Source organism: Mobula hypostoma, chromosome 9, assembly GCF_963921235.1.
Source record: "Mobula hypostoma chromosome 9, sMobHyp1.1, whole genome shotgun sequence".
NCBI lineage: Eukaryota > Metazoa > Chordata > Chondrichthyes > Myliobatiformes > Myliobatidae > Mobula > Mobula hypostoma.
The window spans coordinates 151,425,545-151,453,013 of record NC_086105.1 but is presented as its reverse complement, the minus strand read 5'-3'; the positions used below and the strand labels follow the sequence as shown (position 1 = coordinate 151,453,013).

The 27,469-nt window shown below is 51.0% G+C and overlaps 1 protein-coding gene across 4 annotated transcripts in view; it reads right to left on the bottom strand.

The window, feature by feature from the left end:
• Window positions 1-514: 514 nt before the first annotated feature.
• nlrc3 (NLR family, CARD domain containing 3) overlaps window positions 515-27,469 on the bottom strand; it is a 109,416-nt gene continuing 82,461 nt past the window's right edge. For all 4 annotated transcript variants that reach the window (XM_063059492.1, XM_063059491.1, XM_063059494.1 and 1 more), the window contains 10 exons: window positions 27,181-27,264; window positions 19,580-19,663; window positions 17,481-17,564; window positions 16,207-16,290; window positions 15,174-15,257; window positions 13,860-13,943; window positions 8,364-8,447; window positions 4,075-4,158; window positions 2,215-2,298; window positions 515-1,116 (listed from right to left, as the gene is read on the bottom strand). In XM_063059492.1, the coding sequence (XP_062915562.1) occupies window positions 1,026-1,116; window positions 2,215-2,298; window positions 4,075-4,158; window positions 8,364-8,447; window positions 13,860-13,943; window positions 15,174-15,257; window positions 16,207-16,290; window positions 17,481-17,564; window positions 19,580-19,663; window positions 27,181-27,264 (847 nt within the window). In that variant the 3' untranslated portion in view covers window positions 515-1,025. The remainder of the gene's footprint in view (window positions 1,117-2,214; window positions 2,299-4,074; window positions 4,159-8,363; window positions 8,448-13,859; window positions 13,944-15,173; window positions 15,258-16,206; window positions 16,291-17,480; window positions 17,565-19,579; window positions 19,664-27,180; window positions 27,265-27,469) is intronic.

Genomic DNA, 27,469 nt, shown 5'->3' with positions numbered 1-27,469 from the left:
AAAACCTTATCGTTCCACTTGTGGACAATGGACTTTCCTCATTTAGCTCAGTTCAAGGAACAGCAGAAACTAAACACCCTGAGTTCAATGGAGATTATTGCTGGCCAGCGCAAGTCTCACTGGGGTGAGAGTTTGTATTTGATACAAAGAGTCACTGCATCGGTGGACGGTGTGACACAGCTGGGGGTACCACAGTATACAGCAGCCTTGTAATGCTGGAGCACAGTCCACTTCACAGCCCAGTCTGGCTCATTGACTTCCATTTGTACTGTACTTATTTTGTGTTCGATTTAATATCTTATAACTAGAGCCCCAACTAAAACACACACGTTACTGTCACCTTATCTATAAGTTACATACGCGGGTGTGAGTGATTCGCTGCCTTGTGGAAAATAAACTCCAGCACTTTGCTTATAAAGTGTGGGCTCATTCTGTTCCAGCTGAGGTGTGGCATTTGGTCGAGTACTTGGGATGAGTGAAGTACAAGAACACAAACCGATCACTGTGTCCCAGTTACTCAGCACTGGAATATTATTTTTAATAGTTGCTTTTGAAATCATTGATAAATATAAGCAGTTATACTGTAAATAACATATCTACAAATGGAACACAATTTCCCTCAGTCTATGAAACAACTCAATTATGTACAAGTGCAACACGAGTTCCCATCAGTGTGTGAACCGACTCCCACAACGGTTCCACATCTTCATGCAGTAACTGGTAGTGAAGCCACAGGTTATCGCTGTCTGCGCCTCCTTCCTCAGGGGTCACCATTATCTATGCTCCCAGAGAATTCAGGTGTTAGGAGTCGCCACTGCCCACACCGCTCCCACTGACCTCAGGGTCACAGGGTCAGGGGTCACAGGCCACCACCGTCCGCACTGTCTCTCACTGACCTCGGGGTCAGGGAACACCATTCTTTTCTCCCGGCCTCAGGGTCAGTGGAGGTGGACAACACACCAGAAGATGGATTGTGCCGAATCGAATGGGGCCCGCACTGTGCTACTTTTCCAGCCTGGCTTGGCTCAGATCTCAACAATGCAGTGAGGGGACTTGCTTCTGATCTCAGCAGCGATGACCTTCGCTCCAGATTCGCCAATCTTGTTGCCCTGGAGACTGTGAGAAAGAGCCAATGGAATGAACTGTCACAACATTATGTTCTTTGGTTACTGGGCTGGACTGAAGGAGGAGCGGTAAGTTGAGCCCGAGACTCAAGATCAATTGGAGCCCATAGCACTGTCTGTGTGAAGCTTACACGCTCTCTGGGTTTCCCCTGGGAGCTCTGGTTTCCCCACACAGAAACAACGTGAAGGTAGCATTGGGGGGGGGGGGAGTTGATGGGAGTTACTGAGCAGTCTCGGACCCCTTATCTAAGAAAGGATGTACTGGCATTGGAGAGGGTCCAGAGGAGGCTCATGAGAATGATCCCAGGGATGAAAGGGTTAACATACCAGGAGCATCTGGTGGCTCTGGTCTGGGTCTGTACTCGCTGGAGTTTAGAAGAATGAGAGGGGGATCTCAATATTGAAAGGCTGAGATAGAATGGATGTGGAGATGATGTCTCCAAAGTGCGGGAGTCTAGGACCAGAGGGCACAGCCTCAGTATGGAGGGACGTCCATTTAGAACAGAGGAGAGGAGGAATTTCTTTAGCCAGAGGGTGGGGAATCTGTGGAATTTTTTGCCACAGATGGCTGTGGAGGTCAAGCTGTTGGGTATATTTAAAGTAGAGGTTCATAGGTTCATGATTAGTCAGGGTGTCAAAGGTAATGGGAGAGAAGGGTTTAAGTGGGATAGTAAATCAGCCATGATAGAACAGTGGAACAGACTCAATAGGCCAGATGGCCCTTTTCTGCTCATTTGTTTTATGGTGATGTGGTCTTATGGAAAGTGGGCTGAATGAATAATTGAATTAACATAGGTGCTTAATGGTTGGCACATTCTCCAACATTGGCCTCAGACTAACGGATAGGTGAAGGAGTGAATACACCTATCTCATGGCCCAGACTGCTCTTTCTGCTGCTGGAGTGGGTGTGGGGTGAGCTTCTGACAGGGATATGATAATCCTCCCAGCAGACAACTCACACTGAGTCCTGTCCTCTTCAACTGTGCATAGAGAGCTGAGGTCACCAGGGTTTCTTTACCCTCTGTAGTTCACAGTGGGGGAACAGACCGAGTGTGAAGCGAGTCAGAACATGGAACATGGAGACACTTACTTGATGTGGGCAAGACTGGGATTATACTTCAAAGCAATTGCAATGCACATCGCCCCATCCAGACCCAACGAGTTCTCCTGAAGGCTACAAGGCAACAGATGCAGGAATCAACAATCGAGCATAGACAGATTAATTTGTCAAATGCACCCTGTTTGCATGAAGTTCCCAGAGTAACCGGTGTACATGGTAATAATAAGAACATAGAATATTCCAACACAGTACAGTCTCTTTGGCCCGTGACTTGTGACAATCTTTAAACCTGCACAACCCCTTCCCTTCCATTGTTCTATCAACCATGTGCCAATCTAAGAGGCTCTGAAATGTCCCTAATGAATCTGCCTTTACCACCTCCCACCACTCTGACTCTGACATCCCCCTATACTTCCCTCCTGGCACCTTAAAATGATGCCCCCTCCTAGTACCCTGGGAAAAAGACTGACTGTCCACTCAGCCCATGCTCCTTATCACCTTGCATGCCTCTACCAAGTCACCTCTCATCCTCCTTTGCTTCAAAGAGAAATGCCCTACCTCACTTAACCTATGCTCTCCCATCCAGGCAGCATCCTGGTAAATCTCCTCTGCATACTCTAAAGGTTCCACAACATTCCTATAATGAAGTTCAAAGTAAATTTATTATAAAAGTACATATATGTCACCATATACACCCCTGAGATTCATTTCCTTGCGGACATACTCAACAAATCCATAACAGTATAACCATAATAGAATCAATGAAAGACTGCACCAACATGGGCAATCAGCCAGTGATGTGACAACCAGAACTGAACACATTACTCCAAGCATGGTCTAGCCAGAGCTGCAACATCACCTTACAACTTGAACTCAATTCCTCTATTAATAAAAGCTAACACACCATAAACCCTAATAACCCCCTCAACTTGCCCAGCAGCTTTGAGAGATGTATGGACATGGGCCCAAAAATCCCTCCATTCCTTCACTCTGCTAAGAAACCCGAATAAATGTAACAACAGCAGAATGGTACAAAGATTAGTTGAGAATTTCAAATGGATGTCTGGATTTGGACTTGGATTTCCTGCTTTAACGTGATCTGAGTGGAAAGGGCAAGGCTAATGAAACATTTCCATCATTGGTCCACAGTACTTCCTTCTCTAATCCAATAAATGGGAGAATCCTGGAAACACTCACCATCTCATCAGCAAAGGCCCTCTAAGCCCAGCACATCCAGGCACTGACACAGGTCTGTGCATTTTCAGCACTGAGGTAGGGATCTGTCCACTGCACTATCTGCTTCAAGTCTCACTGAGGTATCCAATCCCAGACACTAGTTTGCGGCCTCTTGTCATTCGGTGAATTCCTCAGTAATAAAAGAAGTTCTCTGATGTTGTTCAGAGAAGGAAACTGCCAACCTTGCCAATTGGTCTCTTTTACCTTCGTCATAGAGTACTGCAGCACAGGAACAGGCCTTTCAGAACCATTCTTCTCCCTAGTCCCGTCTACCTGCACCCGGACCATAGCCCTCCAAACCCATCCCATCCATGTACTTACCCTCGCTTCTCTTACATGTTGACATCAAACTCACATCCACCACTTGCGCTGGGAGCTTGTTCCACACTCTGTGGAGAAGTTCCTCCTCAAGTTCCCCTTAAATATTTCACCTTTCACTGAGATTTTTCTCAGGTACAGAACCACAACTTACTCATCTCTCAGTTAATATGACCTGCAGAAGGTCAGACACTGCCTGCTCCACTGGAACTGATTCTAGTCCAAACCCTGGAGCTCTGTGGAACACACCAAGGTGCTAGAAGGCCCCACTTAGTTCAACCACAGTGACTGTTTTCCAGAATGTAAGTGAAACTGGGTAAAGAAGAGGACACGTACTTGAGAGTCTGGAGGCTGTTGTTGACTTTCAGGCCCGCAGCAATTGCCTTCACCCCAGCCACGCCTACAGCATTCCCTCGGAGACTGGAACAGACCAAAGGACATTCATCTCTCAGGAACATGCCTACACACACGAGAACAGAACATGCTCCCATAACCCGAGCTGTCTTGGATTTTAATATCTAGTGTAAATGTATAGGAACTGTTGATTGAAAAGTTAGGAACTGAGAGTGCTATTGAGCACAGATGCTGCCTGCCTGACAAATGAGGAGCATTTGATGGCTCTAGACCTATACTCACAGAGAAGCACAGCTCAGAAACAGGCCCTTCGACCCATCTAGTCCATGCTGAAACCACTTAAGCTGCCTACTCCCATCAGCCTGCACCAGAGCCATGTACCTATCCAAACTTCTCTTAAATGTGGAAATCACCTCCCCTGCACCACTCGTGCAGGCAGCTCATTCCACACGTTCATGACCCTCTGAGTGAAGAAGTTTCCCCTCATGTTCCCTTAAACCTTTTACCTTTCATCCTTAACCCATGACCTCCAGTTGTTGTCCCATCCAACCTCAGTGGAAAAAGTCTGCTTGTATTTACTCTATGTCCTTCACGATTTTGTATACCTCTATCAAGTCCTCTCAGTCTTTATGTTCTAAAGAATACAGTCCTAACCTATTCAATGTTTCCTTATAACTCAGGCCCTCCAGACCTGGCAACATCCTTGAAAATTTTCCCTGTACTCTTTCAACCTTGTTTACGTCTTTCCTATAGCTAAGTGACCAAAACTGCACACAATACTCCAAGTTAAGCCTCACCAGCGTCTTCAACATAACATCCCATCTCCTGTACTCAATACTTTGATCTATGAAGGCCAATGTGTCAAAAGCTCTCTTTACAACCCTATCTACCTGTGACGCCACTTTCAATGCATTATGATCTGTATTCCCAGATCCCTTTATTCTACCACACTCCCCAGTGCCCTACCGTTCACTGTGTAAGACCTACCCTGGTTGGTCCTAACAAAGTGTAAATCCTCTCATTTGTCTGCATTAAATTCCATTTGTCATTTTTCAGCTCATTTTTCCAGCTGATGCAGATCCCTCTGCAAACCATGATAGACTCCCTTATTGTCCACTACATCCCCAATCCTGGTGTAATTCGCAAACTTGCTGATCCAGTTAACCATATCATCCAGATCATTGATATAGAGGACAAACAACAACAGACCCAGCACTGATCCCTGTGGCACTCCACTAGTCACTGGTCTCCAATCAGAGAGGCAACCCTGTACCACCACTAACAACAGGAATTCTGCAGATGCTGGAAATTCAAGCAACACACATCAAAGTTGCTGGTGAACGCAGCAGGCCAGGCAGCATCTGTAGGAAGAGGTGCAGTCGACGTTTCAGGCCGAGACCCTTCGTCAGGATGGTTAGTGCTATAGATGCTGCCTGGCCTACTGCGTTCACCAGCAACTTTGATGTGCGTTGCTTCTACCACCACTCTCTGGCATCTCCCATAAAGTCATTGTCTAGCGGTGAAATGGTCGGACAAAGTCAGCATGGATTTGTGAAAGGAAAATCATGTCTGACAAATCTCTTAGAATTTTTTGAGGATGTAACTAGTAGAGTGGATAGGGGAGAACCAGTGGATGTGGTATATTTGGATTTTCAAAAGGCTTTTGACAAGGTCCCACACAGGAGATTAGTGTGCAAACTTAAAGCACACGGTACTGGGGGTAAGGTATTGGTGTGGGTGGAGAATTGGTTAGCAGACAGGAAGCAAAGAGTGGGAATAAACGGGACCTTTTCAGAATGGCAGGCGGTGACTAGTGGGGTACCGCAAGGCTCAGTGCTGGGACCTCAGTTGTTTACAATATATATTAATGACTTGGATGAGGGAATTAAATGCAGCATCTCCAAGTTTGCGGATGACACGAAGCTGGGTGGCAGTGTTAGCAGTGAGGAGGATGCTAAGAGGATGCAGGGTGACTTGGATAGGTTGGGTGAGTGGGCAAATTCATGGCAGATGCAATTTAATGTGGATAAATGTGAAGTTATCCACTTTGGTGGCAAAAATAGGAAAACAGATTATTATCTGAATGGTGGCCGATTAGGAAAGGGGGAGGTGCAACGAGACCTGGGTGTCATTATACACCAGTCATTGAAAGTGGGCATGCAGGTACAGCAGGCGGTGAAAAAGGCAAATGGTATGCTGGCATTTATAGCGAGAGGATTGGAGTACAGGAGCAGGGAGGTACTACTGCGGTTGTACAAAGCCTTGGTGAGACCACACCTGGAGTATTGTGTGCAGTTTTGGTCCCCTAATCTGAGGAAAGACATCTTTGCCATAGAGGGAGTACAAAGAAGGTTCACCAGATTGATTCCTGGGATGGCAGGACTTTCATATGAAGAAAGACCGGATGAACTGGGCTTGTACTCATTGGAATTTAGAAGATTGAGGGGGGATCTGATTGAAACGTATAAGATCCTAAAGGGATTGGACAGGCTAGATGCAGGAAGATTGTTCCCGATGTTGGGGAAGTCCAGAACGAGGGGCCACAGTTTGAGGATAGAGGGGAAGCCTTTTAGGACCAAGATTAGGAAAAACTTCTTCACACAGAGAGTGGTGAATCTGTGGAATTCTCTGCCACAGGAAACAGTTGAGGCCAGTTCATTGGCTATATTTAAGAGGGAGTTAGATATGGCCCTTGTGGCTACGGGGATCAGGGGGTATGGAGGGAAGGCTGGGGCGGGGTTCTGAGTTGGATGATCAGCCATGATCATAATAAATGGCGGTGCAGGCTCGAAGGGCCGAATGGCCTACTCCTGCACCTATTTTCTATGTTTCTATGTCTAATCGTGAATGCTGAGTGACTGAACCTTCATGACCAGCCTCCCATACAGGACCTTGTGAAATGCCTCACTAAAGTTCATGTAGACAACATCCACTGCCTTGCCTTCCTCCACTTCCCTGGGAACTTCCTCGAACAATTCTATAAGATTGTTAGACATAATCTACCATGCACAAAGCCATGCTGACTATCCTTAATCAGTCCACGTCTATCCATATATTTACATATCCAGTCCCATAGAAAAACTTCCAGTAACTTTCTACAACTAATGTCAGACTCACCAGCCTATAATTTCCTGGTTTATGTTTAGAGCCTTTTTTTAAAACAGTGAAACAACATTGGCTATCCTCCAATCCTCTGGTACCTCCCCTGTTGCTAAGGATGATCTAAATATCTCATCTAGAACCCCATAGGGTCTGAGAGAACACCTTGTCAGGCCCTGGGGATTTATCCACCCTGATTTTCCTCAGGGTAGCAAACACCTCCTCCGCTGTAATCTGTACAGGGTCTGTAAAGTTGATGCCACTTTGCCTCACTTCTATAGACTGTGTCCATCTCCTGAGTAAATACAGATGCAAAGAATTCATTTAAGATCTTCCCCATCTGATCTGGCTCCACACATGGATTGCCATTTTGATCTTCCAGAGGACCAATTTTGTCCTTTGCAATCCCTTTGATCTTAACATACCTGTAGAATCCCTTAGGATTCTCCTTCAAATTGTCTGCCAGGGCAACTTCATGCCTTCTTTTAGCCTTCCTGATTTCTTCTTAAGTATTCCCTTGCATTTCTTATATTCCATAAGCACCTCATTTGTTCCTGCTTGTCTGTACGTGCTATGTACTTCTCTTTTTTCTCTTAACCAGGGCCTCAATATCTCTTGAAAACCAAGGTTCCCTAAACTTGCTAGAGTTTGGAAGAATGAGGGTGGGATCTCATTCAAACCTATCGAATATTGAAAAGCCTGGATAGAGTGGACATGGAGAGATGTTTCCAATAGTGGTAGCAATGAAAACAGAGATGAGGAGAAAGTTCTTGAGCCAGAGGGTTGTGAATCTGTGGAATTTTTGTTGCCAGAGATAGCTGTGGAGGCCAAGTCATTGGGTATATTTAAAGCAGAGTTTGGTAGGTTCTTGATTATTCAGGGCATCAAAAGTTACAGGAAGAAGGCAGGAGAATGGGGATGAGAGGGATAATAAATCAGCCAGGGTGGAATGGCAGAGCAGACTCAATGGGCTGTATAGCCTAATTCTGCTTCTATATCTTGTGGTCTGACCTGCTGGGTTCCTCCAGAATTTTGTGTGTGTTGCTGTTCTGAGGACCTAGAAACATCACCAAGGCTCAGGGTCAACCCCCACTGAGGTTCTCCCAACTTCCCTGTCTCTTGGGCATCAAACGATCATGAATGCAGAGATAGATTAACAGGAATGTACTCACTCCAGCGTGGTCAGGCTCCTGTTCACTGCGAGGGCTTCGGCCAAGGCCTTGGCACCTCGTTCACCCACGGACGTTCCCTGTAGGCTACAGCAAAGGAACCAGTCAACAACGCAGCTTCATATTCCAACACAGAAGGACAGCTCAACCAACAGAAAACAACGAGTTATACCAGCATTTACAGCAACAACTAACATGGAAAGAATCAGAATGAACACAAAAGGAGGCATCAAGTCTGTGGAGGCTCCTGAACAACACCTTTGTGCTATTCCCCAGCTTGTTTCCACAGGACAGGAACTTATTCCTCTCAAAATTCCATAAAACTCTTTTGGACCAGTGTGTGGAGTTTTGTCTCTTATCAGATGCGGCTGGGCGATCTGGAAGACCATGTAAGGAATCTGGAGCAGCAGCTGGATGACCTTCGACTCATAAGGGAGAATGAGGCAGTCATAGGTGAGAGCTACAGGGAGGTAGTCACACCTAGGCTGTCGGAAGCAGGTCGTTGGGTGACAGTCAGAGGGGGGAAAGCAAAGGTGAGCAGACAGGTAGTGCAGAGCACCCCTGTAGCCATTCCCCTGAATAATAAGTTTACCATCCTGGATACTGCTGGCGGGGACAACCGACCAGGTGTGAGCCACAGTGGCAGGGCCTCTGGCACTGAGTCTGATCCGGTGGTGCAGAAGGGTGGGACCGAGAAGAGGAGAGCTGTCGTCATTGGAGACTCTATAGTCAGGGGAGCAGACAGGAGATTTTGTGGATGTGAGAAGGACACCCGCCTGGTTTGTTGCCTCTCGGGTGCCAGGGTCCAGGATGTCTCTGACCAGGTGCACGACATCCTGGTACGAGAGGGAAAGCAACCAGAAGTCGTGATACATGTTGGGACCAACGACATAGGCAGGAAGAGGGATGAGGTCCTGAAGTGTGAGTTTCGGGAACTAGGCAGAAGGCTGAAGAACAGGACCTCAAGGGTGGCGTTCTCAGGATTGCTGCCAGTGCTACGTGATAGTGATGGTAAGAATTGGAGGAGATGGCAGTTGAATGCGTGGCTGAGGAGTTGGTGCAGGGAGCAGGGTTTTAGATTTTTAGATCATTGGGATCTCTTCTGGGGAAGGTGGGACCTGTACAGATTGGATGGGTTGCACCTGAACTCAAGGGGGAGCAATATCCTTGCAGGTAGGTTTGCTAGCATGGTTCGGGAGGGTTTAAACTAATTTGCAAGAGGGATGGAGCCCGGAGTGATAGAGCAGTGAAAGAAGTGCATGGAATAAAGCCAGATCTAACATATAGAGAGGCTTTGAGGAAAGAGAATGGTGTAAAGGTAATAAGGTAGAAGGGCTGAAATGTGTGTACCTCAATGCAAGAAGCATCAGGAACAAAGGTGATGAACTGAGAGCTTGGATACATACATGGAATTATGATGTAGTGGCCATTACAGAGACTTGGCTGGCACCAGGGCAGGAATGGATTCTCAATGTTCCTGGATTTCAGTGCTTTAAAAGGAATAGAGAGGGGGGGAAAGGGAGGAGGGGTGGCATTACTGGTCAGGGATACTATTACAGCTACAGAAAGGGTGAGTAATGTAGCAGGATAGGTGGAAGTCAGGAACAGGAAGGGAGCAGTTACTCTACTGGGAGCATTTTATAGGCCCCCTGGTAGCAGCAGAGATACAGAGGAGCAGATTGGGAGGCAGATTTTGGAAAGGTGCAAACATAACAGGGTTGTTATCATGGGTGACTTTAACTTCTCTAATATTGATTGGCACCTGATTAGTTCCAAGGATTTGGATGGAGCAAAGTTTGTTAAGTGTTTCCAGGATGGATTCCTGTCACAGCATGTTGACAGGCCGACTAGGGGGAATGCCATACTAGATCTAGCATTAGGTAACGAACCGGGTCAGGTCACAGATCTCTCAGTGGGTGAGCATCTGGGGGACAGTGACCACCGCTCCCTGGCCTTCAGCATTATCATGGAAAAGGATAGAATCAGAGAGGACAGGAAAATTTTTAATTAGGGAAGGGCAAATTATGAGGCTATGAGGCTATAAGTCTAGAACTTGCAGGTGTGAATTGGGATGATGTATTTGCAGGGAAATGTACTATGGACATGTGGTCGATGTTTAGAGATCTCTTGCAGGATGTTAGGGATAAATTTGTCCCGGTGAGGAAGATAAAGAATGGTAGGATGAAGGAACCATGGCTGACAAGTGAGGTGGAAAATCTAGTCAGGTGGAAGAAGGCAGCATACATGAGGTTTAGGAAGCAAGGATCAGATGGGTCTATTGAGGAATATAGGGTAGCAAGAAAGGAGCTTAAGAAGGGGCTGAGGAGAGCAAGAAGGGGGCGTGAGAAGGCCTTGGCGAGTAGGGTAAAGGAAAACCCCAAGGCATTCTTCAATTATGTGAAGAAAAAAAGGATAACAGGAGTTGAAGGTAGGACCGATTAGAGATAAAGGTGGGAAGATGTGTCTGGAGGCTGTGGAAGTGAGCGAGGTCCTCAATGAATACTTCTCTTCGGTATTCACCAATGAGAGGGAACTTGATGACAGTGAGGACAATATGAGTGAGGTTGATGTTCTGGAGCATGTTGATATTAAGGGAGAGGAGGTGTTGGAGTTATTAAAATACATTAGGACAGATAAGTCCCCGGGGCCTGACGGAATATTCCCCAGGCTGCTCCACAAGACAAGGGAAGAGACTGCTGAGCCTCTGGCTAGGATCTTTATGTCCTTGTTGTCTACGGGAATGGTACCAGAGAATTGGAGGGAGGCGAATGTTGTCCCCTTGTTCAAAAAAGGTAGTAGGGATAGTCTGGGTAATTATAGATCAGTGAGCCTTACGTCTGTGGTGGGAAAGCAGTTGGAAAAGATTCTTAGAGATAGGATCTATGGGCACTTAGAGAATCATGGTCTGATCAAGGACAGTCAGCATGGCTTTGTGAAGGGCAGATCGTGTCTAACAAACCTGATAGAGTTCTTTGAGGAGGTGTAGTGCAGTGGATGTGATCTATGTGGATTTTAGTGAGGCATTTGACAAGGTTCCACACGGTAGGCTTACTCAGAAAGTCAGAAGGCATGGGATCCAGGGAAGTTTGCCCAGGTGGATTCAAAAGTGACTTGCCTGCAGAAAGCAGAGGGTTGTGGTGGAGGGAGTACATTTGGACTGGAGGGTTGTGACTAGTGGTGTCCTACAAGGATTGGTTCTGGGACCTCTACTTTTCGTGATTTTTATTAATGACCTGGATGTGAGGGTAGAAGGGTGGGTTGGCAAGTTTGCAGATGACACAAAGGTTGGTGGTGTTGTAGATAGTGTAGAGGATTGTCAAAGATTGCAGAGAGACATTGATAGGATGCAGAACTGGGCTGAGAAGTGGCAGATGGAGTTCAACCCGGAGAAGTGTGAGGTGGTACACTTTGGAAGGACAAACTCCAAATCAGAGTACAAAGTAAATGGCAGGATACTTGGTAGTGTGGAGGAGCAGAGGGATCTGGGGGTACATGTCCACAGATCCCTGAAAGTTGCCTCGCAGGTAGATAGGGTAGTTAAGAAAGCTTATGGGGTGTTAGCTTTCATAAGTCGAGGGATAGAGTTTAAGAGTTGCGAGGTAATGATGCAGCTCTATAAAACTCTGGTTAGGCTACACTTAGAGTACTGTGTCCAGTTCTGGTCACCTCACTATAGGAAGGATGTGGAAGCATTGGAAAGGGTATAGAGGAGATTTACCAGGATGCTGCCTGATTTAGAGAGTATGGATTATGATCAGAGATTAAGGGAGCTGGGGCTTTACTCTTTGGAGAGAAGGAGGATGAGAGGAGACATGATAGAGGTATACAAGATATTAAGAGGAATAGATAGAGTGGACAGCCAGTGCCTCTTCCCCAGGGCACCACTGCTCAATACAAGCAGACATGGCTTTAAGGTAAGGGGTGGGAAGTTCAAGGGGGATATTACAGGAAGGTTTTTTTCTCAGAGAGTGGTTGGTGCGTGGAATGCACTGCCTGAGTCAGTGGTGGAGGCAGATACACTAGTGAAATTTAACAGACTACTAGACAAGTATATGGAGGAATTTAAGGTGGGGGGGTTATATGGGAGGCAGGGTTTGAGGGTCGGCACAACATTGTGGGCCAAAGGGCCTGTACTGTGCTGTACTATTCTATGTTCTATCTAGGAATGGAGAGGGTGTGGTGAAAGGTCACTACAGATTGATACTTGGTCCAGCATGTCTGTAACGTGAAGGGAGCTTTTATAACTGTTTATATTCATACATTTCAAAGGGAGAGAGAGGACTACATTGAGATTTATAAACTGCTAGGACTGGACAGATGTTCCAGTGAGTGGGAAGCCCAGAACCAAAGGTCAGAACTGAGGACTGGGTGAAGAGAAAGTTCTTCTTCTAACAGGAAATGAGTCTGTAGATCGAACATTAACTGTGTTTAACAAGTTAGATATCGCAGAGGAGAAAGCAGAAACAAACACTGAAGTTAGATAATCAGCCCCGACCACATTGAATGTTGGAACAGACTCAAAATGGCCTCTTCCTGCTCCTCATTTCCAGATTCCTGGTAAGGAGGGAGCTGTTCAAAATCACACTGGTCATTTCTCTATGGAAGTCTGGAGGGAAGAGTGTACCAAGCTGCAGTGATCAGGAACCTTGCCTGAACGCATTCACTTATCGAGGAAACAGTATCATCGAGCTGTGGAAAGGAGCAGGGGTGGCAACTAGGAGGAGTAAAGGCCGAGGGTGCTGGAGAACACTTCTGTCTTCTGCTCCTTCCAATCTGGACACAGTCCTGGCTTGGAACTGTCGCATTGGTCCTTTAATTCAACAAGATGTTATCTGACTGAAACATGCAAAATCTGTGATGAACTTTTAAAGGTAGACATGGGATGTTTCATGTGTCTGATTTGAATGGTCAGCCACTCAGGACAAGGTGAGGAGAGGTTTGTGGAAGAAGTTTAGGAATTCTTTACCCAAGGGCTGTGGAGGGTCTGTGGATTTGGGATAGGGAGAGGATCGTCTCTATTGAAAACACATTGTTCCAGGTTTGAATATTAAAGACATAAAGGGTATGAAGGTGTGTCAGAACTGGCACTGAGGTGGAAGATAAAAGACTTAAGATTAAGTATTAGCTTTATTTCTCACATGTACACTGCAACACAGAGTGAAATGTGTCTGTTTGTGTCAATGATGTGCTGGGGGTGGGGGGGGTCACACTTCCAGCACCAACGTAGTATGCCCACATCTTCCAGCACCCTAACCCAAACGTCTTTGGAATGTGGGAGGAAACCCACGTGGTGACATGGAAAATGTATGAACTCCTTACAGACAGCAGTGGGAATTGAACCTCAAACACTGGTGCGTAAGGCTTTACACTAATGGTTACGTTACTATTTAGTTACTGAATCTGAGAGTGACCACAAAGGAACGACCTCTTCCATTGCTGTTTCCTTTGACCTGATATTCTTCTACCAGTGCTCAAAGTGAACAAACTACAGAAACTTACTAGAGGGAGGTCAGCACTGAGTTATATTTCAGTGCAGCCGAGAGTGCGATGATTCCTTCATCTCCAATGCTGTTTTCCTGGAGGCTGGAAGGTAAATAAGCCCATGTGATTAATATGCTATCCTCAGCAGGGACATCAGTAATACAACGTTACGGGACACAGACCACAACTCTCATGCTGCTGTTCCAGTAATCCTGGAACCCCTTCCTTTCTCACTGATATTTCAGGTCATGGAGAGTTAACCTGCCCTTCAGCCCATCGAGTCTTTGCTAACCATCACCGATTTATGTCAATTTTACACTAATCCCACATTTTTAATTCTTCTCCAGAATCTACCCCTCGCCCACACACAATAGTCACTTAACACCTCTGACATGCAGGTTTCAGGATATGGGAGGAAACCGGAGCACCCAGGGGAAACCCACATGGTCAATCCCCACCCAATCCCCTGCCCTCTGCTCTCAAGTCCTCAGCACCTCTGGCAATACTGATTCATGATGGAAAACAGATTACTGTGCTTGTGGGATCTTGCTGAACATAGACCATGCTGTATTTCCCACATTGCCCCAGTGATGACTTCATTCAACAGCCGGCAGGGGCCTGAGGTAGAGACTGTGTACCAAGGGCAACAAGACAGCGAGATTAACCCTACATCCTGAGATTAACCTCTGCAAAGGCTCTGACCTTGGTCTCACTGCAGTTCAACTACAGGAGGGGGGGAGGGAGAGAGGGGGGAGGGAGGGAGAGAGGGGGGGAGGGAGAGAGGGGGGAGGGAGAGAGAGGGGGGAGGGGGAGAGAGGGGAGGGGGAGAGAGGGGGGGAGGGAGAGAGGGGGGAGGGAGAGAAGGGGGGGAGGGAGAGAAGGGGGGGAGGGAGAGAAGGGGGGAGGGAGAGAAGGGGGGGAGGGAGAGAAGGGGGGGAGGGAGAGAAGGGGGGAGGGAGAGAAGGGGGGGAGGGAGAGAAGGGGGGGAGGGAGAGAAGGGGGGAGGGAGAGAAGGGGGGAGGGGGAGGGAGGGGGAGAGAGGGGGGAGGGGGAGAGAGGGGGGAAGAGAAGGGGGGAGGGAGAGAGGGGGGAGGGAGAGAGGGGGGAGGGAGAGAGGGGGGAGGGGGAGGGGGAGGGGGGAGGGGGGGAGGGGGAGGGGGGAGGGGGGGAGGGGGGGGGGGGGGGGGGGGGGAGGGGGGAGGGGGAGAACGGGGACGTACTCAAGGCTGGTGAGAGTACAGTTGGATAGTTGTATACAAGCTAAAGGCTCTGACTTCGGTCTCACTGCAGTTCAGCTGTGGACAAAGATAAGGAGGGGGAGAGGGGACTTACTCAAGGCTGGTGATGCTATGGTTCGACCGTAGTGCACGAGCTAAAGCTTTGGCAGATTCCGGACTGATGAAATTCCACTGAAGGCTGAAAGAGAATGTGAACAGACATTGAACCTCATCAGCCTCTCATAGACAAACTCCAAATCTAGTTCCATGGGTACACAAGAAAGCAATTTAAACCATTTCCACCTTTATAAGTCTAACCTTATGATATCTGCCTGGTCAAGGCTCTCAGACTGGCCCCTATCTGCAGGGCTGGAAAGTTTCCATTGCAGATGCCACGCTGGGCCCAGAGTTGGCAACGTAAACAACGGCCAACACCTGGAGCTGGCACATCTAGCAGGCCCACAACCAAAATGCCCCTTTCTCCAGCGGTTTCCCAGTATGAGGGGTTTATGGTGCAGGGGAACAGATAAAAAATAAGATGATGTGGAGGTGGTGGGAGGGGCGGTTCCAAGGGGCTGGAGAGTTGTCCAATTCAGAAACAGGCCCTTCAGTTCAGCACCTTCGCTCCATCCACCAAAAATGGAATGTCCCAGTGGTCCTATCTCCATTCCCATTCTGACACGTCGGTTCGTAGCCTCCTCTTTTGCCACAATGAGGCCACTCTCAGGGTGGAGGAGCAACACCTCATATTCCATCTGGGTAGCCTCCAACCTGATGGAATGAACTTCGATTTCTCCTTCTAGTAAACAAATTCTCTCTCACTTCTCTCTTCAATTCTCTACTTTGGCCTCTGGCCTCTTCTCACCTGCCTGTCACTTCCCCTGATTCCTGTCCTCCTTCCCTTTCTCCCATGGTTCACTCTCCTCTCCTATCAGAATCCTTCTTCTCCAGCCCTTTGCATTTCCCACTTGCCTCGCTTCACCTGTCACCTTCCCCAACAGCACCAACTCCCCACCCTCCTCCATTTCCTGGAACAGTGGCCCAGCCAGTGATGGGACAAACACAAGCCTTGACTCGTCAGTTAGGGTCTGGTCCAGTGATCCAGACACACACACACGCACACAAAAGGCAGAGGGTTCATGACTTACTGCAGAGAAGTGAGGGTCTGGTTCTCCTGAACAGCGGAAGCGATGGCTTCTGTCCCTTCATCGTGTAACAGATTTGCTGTTAAACTGAAACCAAAAAAAAGAGAACACTGACACTGGGAGCAGCGTCTACTGTGCAGAGGCACCTCAGACCCTTCCTGGCATTTCGGCAGGGAGCTTGAGTACAGAATTTATCCCCTTTGTGCTATTTATATTTGATCAGATATGAGGGAAGGAGCAGGATTGCCCTCTCAAAGGTATTCGGGAAAATATGGAGTCCTGGAGCTGGAACAGCCTGGAACCACACATTTCAGCCCAACTCATCCATATCGACTGAGGTGCCTCTCCAGCTAGTGCCATTTGCTCACGTTTTGCCCATGTCCCTCTGAACCAGCCGCCAATGTCACAAAACAAAATATCTCATGTGAAATAAGTCAGTGCTAATAAACCTGATTCTGAACTTCCCTGTCCAAATATCTTTTAAATGTTGTAATTGTACTCAGCTCTACTTCTTCCTCTGACAGCTCATTCCATATACCATCCTCCTCCTGAGAAGATCTTGCACCTCAGGTTCCCCTCTCACCTCCAACTTTGCCGTCAAGTTTTTAACTCCCTTACCCTGTGAAAAGATGACCATCCCCCTTTACCTAAGCCCCTCATGTTTGTATTTTTTTTATTTAGAGATACAGGCTGCACCACTCAATTATACCCATCCGACTAATTAACCTACTAACCCATGCATCTTTGAAATGTGGGAGGAAACCTGAGCACCCGGAGGAAACCCACACAGTCACGGGGAGAACGTACAAACTCCTAAAAGACAATGGTGGGAAGTGAACCCAGGTTGCTGATGCTAACTGCTACACACCATGCCCCCCCCCCCAAACATCTACAAAGTCTCCTCGGTCTTCCCCATTCCAGGGATAACAATCCCAACCTATCCAGCGTCTCCTTATAACTCAAACCCTCCAGTTCTGGTAATGTCCCTGATGAATCTTCTCTGTAGCTTCTCCAGCTTAATCACATCTACAATAACCAGTATGGCAGACAACACAGACAACAAAATGTTCACTGCCATTCTTCTCAACACAGACTCCAATTATTCCCAATTAACTGGTGCAAGACCTGACCAGTCCTGGATATGTCAATTGTGATAGCACACAGGTCATATTTGTAATTTTAAAGGCCTATCATTCTACAAATACACAGATGGAGCTGGACACTCCCAAAGATCATTCTTTACAGATGTGAGGGAGAAGATTGGCTATCAGACTTACTCCAAGCTCCTCAGCACCTTGTTTGCACGTAGCGCATTTGCAATTTCCCTGGCTCCATTCAGGCCGATGGAATTCTCTCGCAGACTGGAAATGGAAAGACACGGAATATCGTTCCTGTCTCTCATCACCCTCTTAGAGTTACATGGTCCACTTAGTCTGTGCCGCCATGAAGCACCTGTCTGCCACGATCTGACACCAATCCCATTTCATTCTCCCCACCGACCATCCCCATCGACCATCCGCATCAACCCTCCCCTCACCCCCACCCACCATCCCCACCGACCCTCCCCTCACCCCCACCGACCAATCCCACCGACCCTCCCCTCACCCCCACCGACCATCCCCACCGACCCTCCCCTCACCCCCACCGACCCTCCCCTCACCCCCACCGACCATCCCCACCGACCCTCCCCTCACCCCCACCGACCATCCCCACCGACCCTCCCCTCACCCCCACCCACCCTCCCCACCGACCCTCCCCATCGACCCTCCCCTCACCCCCACCGACCCTCCCCTCACCCCCACCGACCCTCCCCATCAACACTCCCCTCACCCCCACCCATCATCCCCATCAACCCTCCCCTCACCCCCACCGACCCTCCCCTCACCCCCACCCACCATCCACACCGACCATCCCCACCGACCCTCCCCTCATCCCCACCGACCAACCCCACCGACCTTCCCCTCACCCCCACCGACCCTCCCCTCACCCCCACCGACCAACCCCACCGACCCTCCCCTCACCCCCACCGACCATCCCCACCGACCCTCCCCTCACCCCCACCGACCATCCCCACCGACCCTCCCCTCACCCCCACCCACCCTCCCCACCGACCCTCCCCATCAACCCTCCCCTCACCCCCACCGACCCTCCCCTCACCCCCACCGACCCTCCCCATCAACACTCCCCTCACCCCCACCCACCATCCCCATCAACCCTCCCCTCACCCCCACCGACCCTCCCCTCACCCCCACCCACCATCCCCACCGACCATCCCCACCGACCCTCCCCTCATCCCCACCGACCAACCCCACCGACCTTCCCCTCACCCCCACCGACCAACCCCACCGACCCTCCCCTCACCCCCACCGACCATCCCCACCGACCCTCCCCTCACCCCCACCGACCATCCCCACCGACCCTCCCCTCACTCCCACCGACCATCCCCACTGACCCTCCCCTCATCCCCACCGACCCTCCCCTCATCCCCACTGACCATCCCCATCGACCCGCCCCTCATCCCCACTGACCATCCCCACCGACCCGCCCCTCATCCCCATTGACCCTCCCCTCACCCCCACCCCCACCAACCATCCCCACCGACCCTCCCCTCACCCCCACCGACCATCCCCACCGACCCTCCCCTCATCCCCACTGACCATCCCCACCGACCCGCCCCTCATCCCCATTGACCCTCCCCTCACCCCCACCCCCACCAACCATCCCCACCGACCCTCCCCTCATCCCCACCGACCCTCCCCTCACCCCCACCGACCCTCCCCTCACCCCCACCGACCCTCCCCTCATCCCCACCGACCCTCCCCTCATCCCCACCGACCATCCATCGACCCTCCCCTCATCCCCATCAACTATCCCCATCGACCCTCCCGTCACCCCCACCGACCCTCCCCTCATCCCCACCGACCATCCCCATCGACCCTCCCCTCATCCCTACCGACCATCCCCACCGACCCTCCCCTCATCCCCACCGACCATCCCCACCGACCCTCCCCTCATCCCCATTGACCCTCCCCTCATCCCCACCGACCCTCCCCTCATCCCCACCGACCCTCCCCTCATGAATCTGTGCAGATGGCTGAGGCCAACTCATTGAGTATATTTAAAGCAGAGGTTGGTAGGTTCTTTATTAGTCAGGATGTCAAAGGTAATGGGGAGAAGACAGGAGAAACGAATTAATAAATCAGCCATGATGTAATGGCAGAGCAGACTTGATGGGCTGAACAGCCTAATTCTGTTCCTATATTTTATGCATTCTGTCAGCACTCCTCATTCACTCAGTGACAGTCAACAACAGGTCACTCTTCTGCCCAGAGTCCACTGAGAAAGGGGACAGGGATCCCCATATCTGTAGAATTACCTCAGGTCGATGAGGCCTTCGTTGAGCTTTAGAGCTGCTGTCAATGCAGTCGCACCATTGTTACTGATGGAATTACTCTGGAGGCTGGAGGAAGGAAAATATACAAGTCAGAGTCAATGGCTGAGAATGTGAACTCTATATGGTCTGTATTACACACACAGCAATCAACACTTAAGATCCAGAGACAATTCCCACAGGTAACAGACCGCTTCTCCTCGTTCACAGCTCTAAGGGACAAGCAGCCTAACACTGAGACAGGTTATGAGGCAGAGAGGCAAGAGTAGAAGGAATAAATATGACTACTTTTTTTTTAAATGAGAGGAAAATTCAAAGGGACTTGGGAGTCTTTGTGCAGGATTTCCTAAAGGTTAACTTGCAGGCTGAGTCAGTGGTTAGGAAGGCAAATGCAATGTTAATGTTCATGTCAAGGGGACTAGAATATAAGAGCAGGGATGTAATGCTGTGGCTTTATAAGGCACTGGTCAGATGGCACTCGGAGTATTATGAGCAGTTTTGGGCCCTTTATCCGTGAAAGGATATGCTGGCCTTGGAGAGAGCCCAGAGAAAGTTCACAAAAATTAATCTGGAAATAAAAGGGTTAATGTTTGAGGAGCATTTGATGGCTCTGGACCTGTACTCACTGGAGATTAGAAGATTGAAACCCATAAAATATCAAAACGGCCTGGACATGGAGAGGAAATGTAGGAGCAAAGAGCACAGCCTCAGAATACAGGGACATCACTTTAGAACAGCTGAGGAGAATTCCTTTAGCCGGAGGATGGTGAATCTGTGGAATCTGTTGCCACAAAAAGCTGTCGAGGCCAAGTCATTGGGTATATTTAAAGCAGAGTTTGGTAGGTTCTTGATTTGTAAGGGTATTGAAGGTTACAGGGAAAAGACAGAAATAGAACCAAAATAACTTAACAAGGCATATGAACAGTAAAGGGGCTGAAAGACCAGAAGATATAGGAGCAGAATTAGGTCATTTGGCCCATCGAATTTGTTCCATCATTCCATCATGGCTGCTCCAATTTTCCTCTCAGCCCCAATCTCCTGCCTTCTCCCCATATCCTTTCGTGCCCTGACCAATCAAGAATCTATCAACCACTGCCTTAAATGTACATAAACACTTGGCGTCCACAAATGTCTGTGATAACAAATTCCACAAATTTGCCACTCTCTGGCTAAAGAAACGCTTCCTCATCTCCGTTCTAAAAGGATGCCCCTCTTTTCTGAGGTTGTGTCCTCTGGTTTTAGAGTATCCCACCATAGGAAACATCCTCTCCACATCCACTCTATCAAGGCCTTTCACCATTCAATAGGTTTCAATGAGGTCACCCCTCATTCTTCTGAACTCTAGTGAATACAGGCCCAAAGCCATCAAACGCTCTTCATATGACAAGCCATTCAATCCTGGAATCATTTCATGAATCTTTGAATCCTCTCCAGTTTCATCATATCCTTTCTAAGCTAAGGGACCCAAAACTGCTCACAGTACTCCAAGTGAGGCCTCACTAGTGTTTTATAGAGTCACATTACATCCGTGCTTTTGTATTCTAGTTCTCTTGAAATGAATGCTAACATTGCATTTGTCTTCCTCACCATATATTGCACAAGACTCCCAAGTTCCTTTGCGACTCCGATTTTTGCATCTTATCTCCATTTAGAAAAGAGTCAACCCTTTCATTTCTTTGACCAAACTGCATGACAATACAATTCCTGACACTCCAGACACTCCATCGGCCAATTCTTTGCCCATTCTTCTAACCAGTCTAAATCCTTCTGCAGCCTCTCTACTTCCTCAAAAGCACCTGCCCCTCCACCCATCTGCTTATCATCTGCATACTTTACAACAAAGCCATCAATTCCATCATCCAAATCATTGACATATAATGTAAAAAGAATCAGTCCCAACGCAGACCCCTGTGGAACACCACCAGTCACCAGCAGTCAAATGAAAAAGGCCCCCTTTATTCCTACTCTTTGCCTCCTGTGAATCAGCTACTGTTTTATCCATGCTAGAATCTTTCCTGTAATACTGTGGGCTCGTAGCTTGTTAAGCAGCTCATCTGTGGCACCTTGTCAAAGGCCTTCTGAAAATCACACCCTTAACTATCAACTCCAACATCTTCCCAACCACTGAGGTCAGACTAACTGGCCTATAGTTTCCTTCCTTCTGCCTCTCTCCCTTCTTGAAGTGAGAGACATTTCCAATTTTCCAGTCTTCCAGAATTATTCCAGAACCTAGTGATTCTTGAAAGATCATTACTTATGCCTCCACAATCTCTTCAGCCACCTCTTTCAGAACTGGTGTACACCATCTGGTTCAGGTGGGAGGTGCAGTTGCCTGAGGACCGAGGGGGACCTACTGCAACCATCTGAACCTTCTTGTCCAACCTCCCATATGGGATCTTGTCAAGTGCCTTGCTAAAGTTCATGTAGACAACATCCACTGCCTTGCCTTCATCTATGTTCCTGGTAAAATCTTCGAAAAACTCTATAAGATTGGTTAGATATGACCTACCACGCACAAAGCCATGCCAACTATCCCTAATCAGTCCATGTCTACCCAAATACTTATACCCAGTCCCTTGGAATACCTTCCAATATCTTTCCCACTGCTGATGTCAGGCTCACTGGCTAATAATTTCCTGAGTTTATTCTTAGAGGCTTTCTTAAACAGTGGAACATAGGCTAACCTTCCATCCTCCGGTACCTCACCTGTCCCTAAGGAAGATTTATTATGTCTGGTCGGGCCCCGGCAGTTTCAGCACACCACCCACAGGGTCCAAGGGGACACCTTGTCAGGCCCTGGGGATTTATCCACCCTTATTCACCTCAGGGCAGCAAACATCTCCTCCTTTGTAATCTGTACAGGGTCCATGAAGTCAAAGCTGTTTGCCTCACTTCTATAGACTGTGTCCAACTCCTGAGTAAATACAAAAGCAAAAAATCTATTTAAGATCTCCCCCATCTCTTTTGGCTCCACATATGGATTACTATTCTGGTCTTCCAGAGGACCAATTTTGTCCCTTGCAATCCTTTTGCTCTTAACATATCAGTAGAATCCCTTACCTTCACCTTGTCTTCTAGGGCAAACTTATGCCTTCTTTTAACCTTCCTGATTTACTTCTCGTGTTCTGTTGCATTTTTTATACTCCATAAACATCTCATTTGTTCCTACTTGTCCATTCCTGCTATGCACCTCCTTTTTTCCCTCTTAACCAGGGCCTCAATATCTCTTGCAAACTAAGGTTCCCTACACCTGTTATCATTACCTTTTATTCTGAAAGGCATATACAAGCTTTGTACTCTCAAAAATTCACTTTTGGAGACCTCCCACTTACCAAGTACATCTTTGTCAGAAAACATCCTGTCCCAATCCACACTTGCCGGATCTTTTCTGATACCATTAAAGTCGGCCTTTCTCCATGGTGAACTATTCCAGATAATTGGCTGTAGCTGGTTCCCTACTCCTGAGGTCCCATTCACATGGTAGTGGACCAGGCCTGGTGCTGGGGAAGAACCAGGTAATCTCTCCTCCACCCTGTCCCACTCACACTGGGGTGGACCAGGCCCGGTGCTGGGGAATCTCTCCTCCACCCTGCCCCACTCACACTGGGGTGGACCAGGCCCGGAGCTGGGGAATCTCTCCTCCACCCTGCCCCACTCACACAGAGGTGGACCAGGCCCGGAGCTGGGGAATCTCTCCTCCACCCTGTCCCACTCACACAGAGGTGGACCAGGCCCGGAGCTGGGGAATCTCTCCTCCACCCTGCCCCACTCACACTGGGGTGGACCAGGCCCGGAGCTGGGGAATCTCTCCTCCACCCTGTCCCACTCACACTGGGGTGGACCAGGCCCGGTGCTGGGGAATCTCTCCTCCACCCTGCCCCACTCACACAGAGGTGGACCAGGCCCGGTGCTGGGGAATCTCTCCTCCACCCTGCCCCACTCACACAGAGGTGGACCAGGCCCGGTGCTGGGGAATCTCTCCTCCACCCTGCCCCACTCACACTGGGGTGGACCAGGCCCGGTGCTGGGGAATCTCTCCTCCACCCTGCCCCACTCACACTGGGGTGGACCAGGCCCGGTGCTGGGGAATCTCTCCTCCACCCTGCCCCACTCACACAGAGGTGGACCAGGCCCGGTGCTGGGGAATCTCTCCTCCACCCTGCCCCACTCACACTGGGGTGGACCAGGCCCGGTGCTGGGGAATCTCTCCTCCACCCTGCCCCACTCACACTGGGGTGGACCAGGCCCGGTGCTGGGGAATCTCTCCTCCACCCTGTCCCACTCACACAGAGGTGGACCAGGCCCGGTGCTGGGGAATCTCTCCTCCACCCTACCCCACTCACACTGGGGTGGACCAGGCCCGGAGCTGGGGAATCTCTCCTCCACCCTGTCCCACTCACACAGAGGTGGACCAGGCCCGGTGCTGGGGAATCTCTCCTCCACCCTGTCCCACTCACACTGGGGTGGACCAGGCCTGGTGCTGGGGAATCTCTCCTCCACCCTGTCCCACTCACACTGGGGTGGACCAGGCCCGGTGCTGGGGAATCTCTCCTCCACCCTGCCCCACTCACACAGAGGTGGACCAGGCCCGGTGCTGGGGAATCTCTCCTCCACCCTGCCCCACTCACACTGGGGTGGACCAGGCCCGGTGCTGGGGAATCTCTCCTCCACCCTGCCCCACTCACACTGGGGTGGACCAGGCCCGGTGCTGGGGAATCTCTCCTCCACCCTGTCCCACTCACACAGAGGTGGACCAGGCCCGGTGCTGGGGAATCTCTCCTCCACCCTACCCCACTCACACTGGGGTGGACCAGGCCCGGAGCTGGGGAATCTCTCCTCCACCCTGTCCCACTCACACAGAGGTGGACCAGGCCCGGTGCTGGGGAATCTCTCCTCCACCCTACCCCACTCACACAGGGGTGGACCAGGCCCGGAGCTGGGGAATCTCTCCTCCACCCTGTCCCACTCACACAGAGGTGGACCAGGCCCGGTGCTGGGGAATCTCTCCTCCACCCTGTCCCACTCACACAGAGGTGGACCAGGCCCGGTGCTGGGGAATCTCTCCTCCACCCTGTCCCACTCACACTGGGGTGGACCAGGCCCGGTGCTGGGGAATCTCTCCTCCACCCTGTCCCACTCACACTGGGGTGGACCAGGCCCGGTGCTGGGGAATCTCTCCTCCACCCTGTCCCACTCACACTGGGGTGGACCAGGCCGGTGCTGGGGAATCTCTCCTCCACCCTGTCCCACTCACACTGGGGTGGACCAGGCCCGGTGCTGGGGAATCTCTCCTCCACCCTGTCCCACTCACACAGAGGTGGACCAGGCCCGGTGCTGGGGAAGAACCAGGTAATCTCTCCTCCACCCTGCCCCACTCACACAGAGGTGGACCAGGCCCGGAGCTGGGGAATCTCTCCTCCACCCTGTCCCACTCACACTGGGGTGGACCAGGCCCGGAGCTGGGGAATCTCTCCTCCACCCTGTCCCACTCACACTGGGGTGGACCAGGCCCGGTGCTGGGGAATCTCTCCTCCACCCTGCCCCACTCACACTGGGGTGGACCAGGCCCGGTGCTGGGGAATCTCTCCTCCACCCTGCCCCACTCACACTGGGGTGGACCAGGCCCGGTGCTGGGGAATCTCTCCTCCACCCTGCCCCACTCACACAGAGGTGGACCAGGCCCGGTGCTGGGGAATCTCTCCTCCACCCTGTCCCACTCACACTGGGGTGGACCAGGCCCGGTGCTGGGGAATCTCTCCTCCACCCTGCCCCACTCACACTGGGGTGGACCAGGCCCGGTGCTGGGGAATCTCTCCTCCACCCTGTCCCACTCACACTGGGGTGGACCAGGCCCGGTGCTGGGGAATCTCTCCTCCACCCTGCCCCACTCACACAGAGGTGGACCAGGCCCGGTGCTGGGGAATCTCTCCTCCACCCTGCCCCACTCACACTGGGGTGGACCAGGCCCGGTGCTGGGGAATCTCTCCTCCACCCTGCCCCACTCACACTGGGGTGGACCAGGCCCGGTGCTGGGGAATCTCTCCTCCACCCTGCCCCACTCACACTGGGGTGGACCAGGCCCGGTGCTGGGGAATCTCTCCTCCACCCTGTCCCACTCACACAGAGGTGGACCAGGCCCGGTGCTGGGGAATCTCTCCTCCACCCTGTCCCACTCACACAGAGGTGGACCAGGCCCGGTGCTGGGGAATCTCTCCTCCACCCTGTCCCACTCACACTGGGGTGGACCAGGCCCGGTGCTGGGGAATCTCTCCTCCACCCTGTCCCACTCACACTGGGGTGGACCAGGCCCGGTGCTGGGGAATCTCTCCTCCACCCTGCCCCACTCACACTGGGGTGGACCAGGCCCGGTGCTGGGGAATCTCTCCTCCACCCTGTCCCACTCACACTGGGGTGGACCAGGCCCGGTGCTGGGGAATCTCTCCTCCACCCTGTCCCACTCACACTGGGGTGGACCAGGCCCGGTGCTGGGGAATCTCTCCTCCACCCTGCCCCACTCACACTGGGGTGGACCAGGCCCGGTGCTGGGGAATCTCTCCTCCACCCTGCCCCACTCACACAGAGGTGGACCAGGCCCGGAGCTGGGGAATCTCTCCTCCACCCTGCCCCACTCACACAGAGGTGGACCAGGCCCGGAGCTGGGGAATCTCTCCTCCACCCTGCCCCACTCACACTGGGGTGGACCAGGCCTGGTGCTGGGTAATCTCTCCTCCACCCTGTCCCACTCACACTGGGGTGGACCAGGCCCGGTGCTGGGGAATCTCTCCTCCACCCTGCCCCACTCACACAGAGGTGGACCAGGCCCGGAGCTGGGGAATCTCTCCTCCACCCTACCCCACTCACACTGGGGTGGACCAGGCCCGGTGCTGGGGAATCTCTCCTCCACCCTGCCCCACTCACACTGGGGTGGACCAGGCCTGGTGCTGGGGAATCTCTCCTCCACCCTGCCCCACTCACACTGGGGTGGACCAGGCCCGGTGCTGGGGAATCTCTCCTCCACCCTGCCCCACTCACACAGAGGTGGACCAGGCCCGGAGCTGGGGAATCTCTCCTCCACCCTGCCCCACTCACACTGGGGTGGACCAGGCCCGGAGCTGGGGAATCTCTCCTCCACCCTGTCCCACTCACACTGGGGTGGACCAGGCCCGGAGCTGGGGAATCTCTCCTCCACCCTGCCCCACTCACACTGGGGTGGACCAGGCCTGGTGCTGGGGAATCTCTCCTCCACCCTGCCCCACTCACACTGGGGTGGACCAGGCCTGGTGCTGGGTAATCTCTCCTCCACCCTGTCCCACTCACACAGAGGTGGACCAGGCCCGGTGCTGGGGAATCTCTCCTCCACCCTGTCCCACTCACACTGGGGTGGACCAGGCCCGGTGCTGGGGAATCTCTCCTCCACCCTGTCCCACTCACACTGGGGTGGACCAGGCCCGGTGCTACAGAAGGACCAGGGAACCTCCCCTTCACCATACCCTCCCCCTGAAGTTGGTCCTGGGATAAACAACCTCCCTCAAGAACCAGAGTATTTAAACGATTGGTGCTGATGGAGGATGTATCCAGGCACTTACTTTAGGGTAGCAAGACTTCTGTTTACTTTCAAGGCTTCGGCTATAGCACTCGCTCCAATATCTCCGATACAGTTACTGGACAGGCTGAAAAACAGGGCACAGAACAGGTATCAAACCACACCCTGGCTCAGGTACTACATACCAAGAGGGGATGACGGTGATTGGGTGGTGAAGTGCAGGAGCTGACGGTGATTGGGCAATGAGGATGTGGTGTGGATGGGATTGGTTGGTGAGGTGGAGTAGCTGATGGTTGATTGGGTGGTGAGAGGGAGGGGCTGATGGTGGTTGG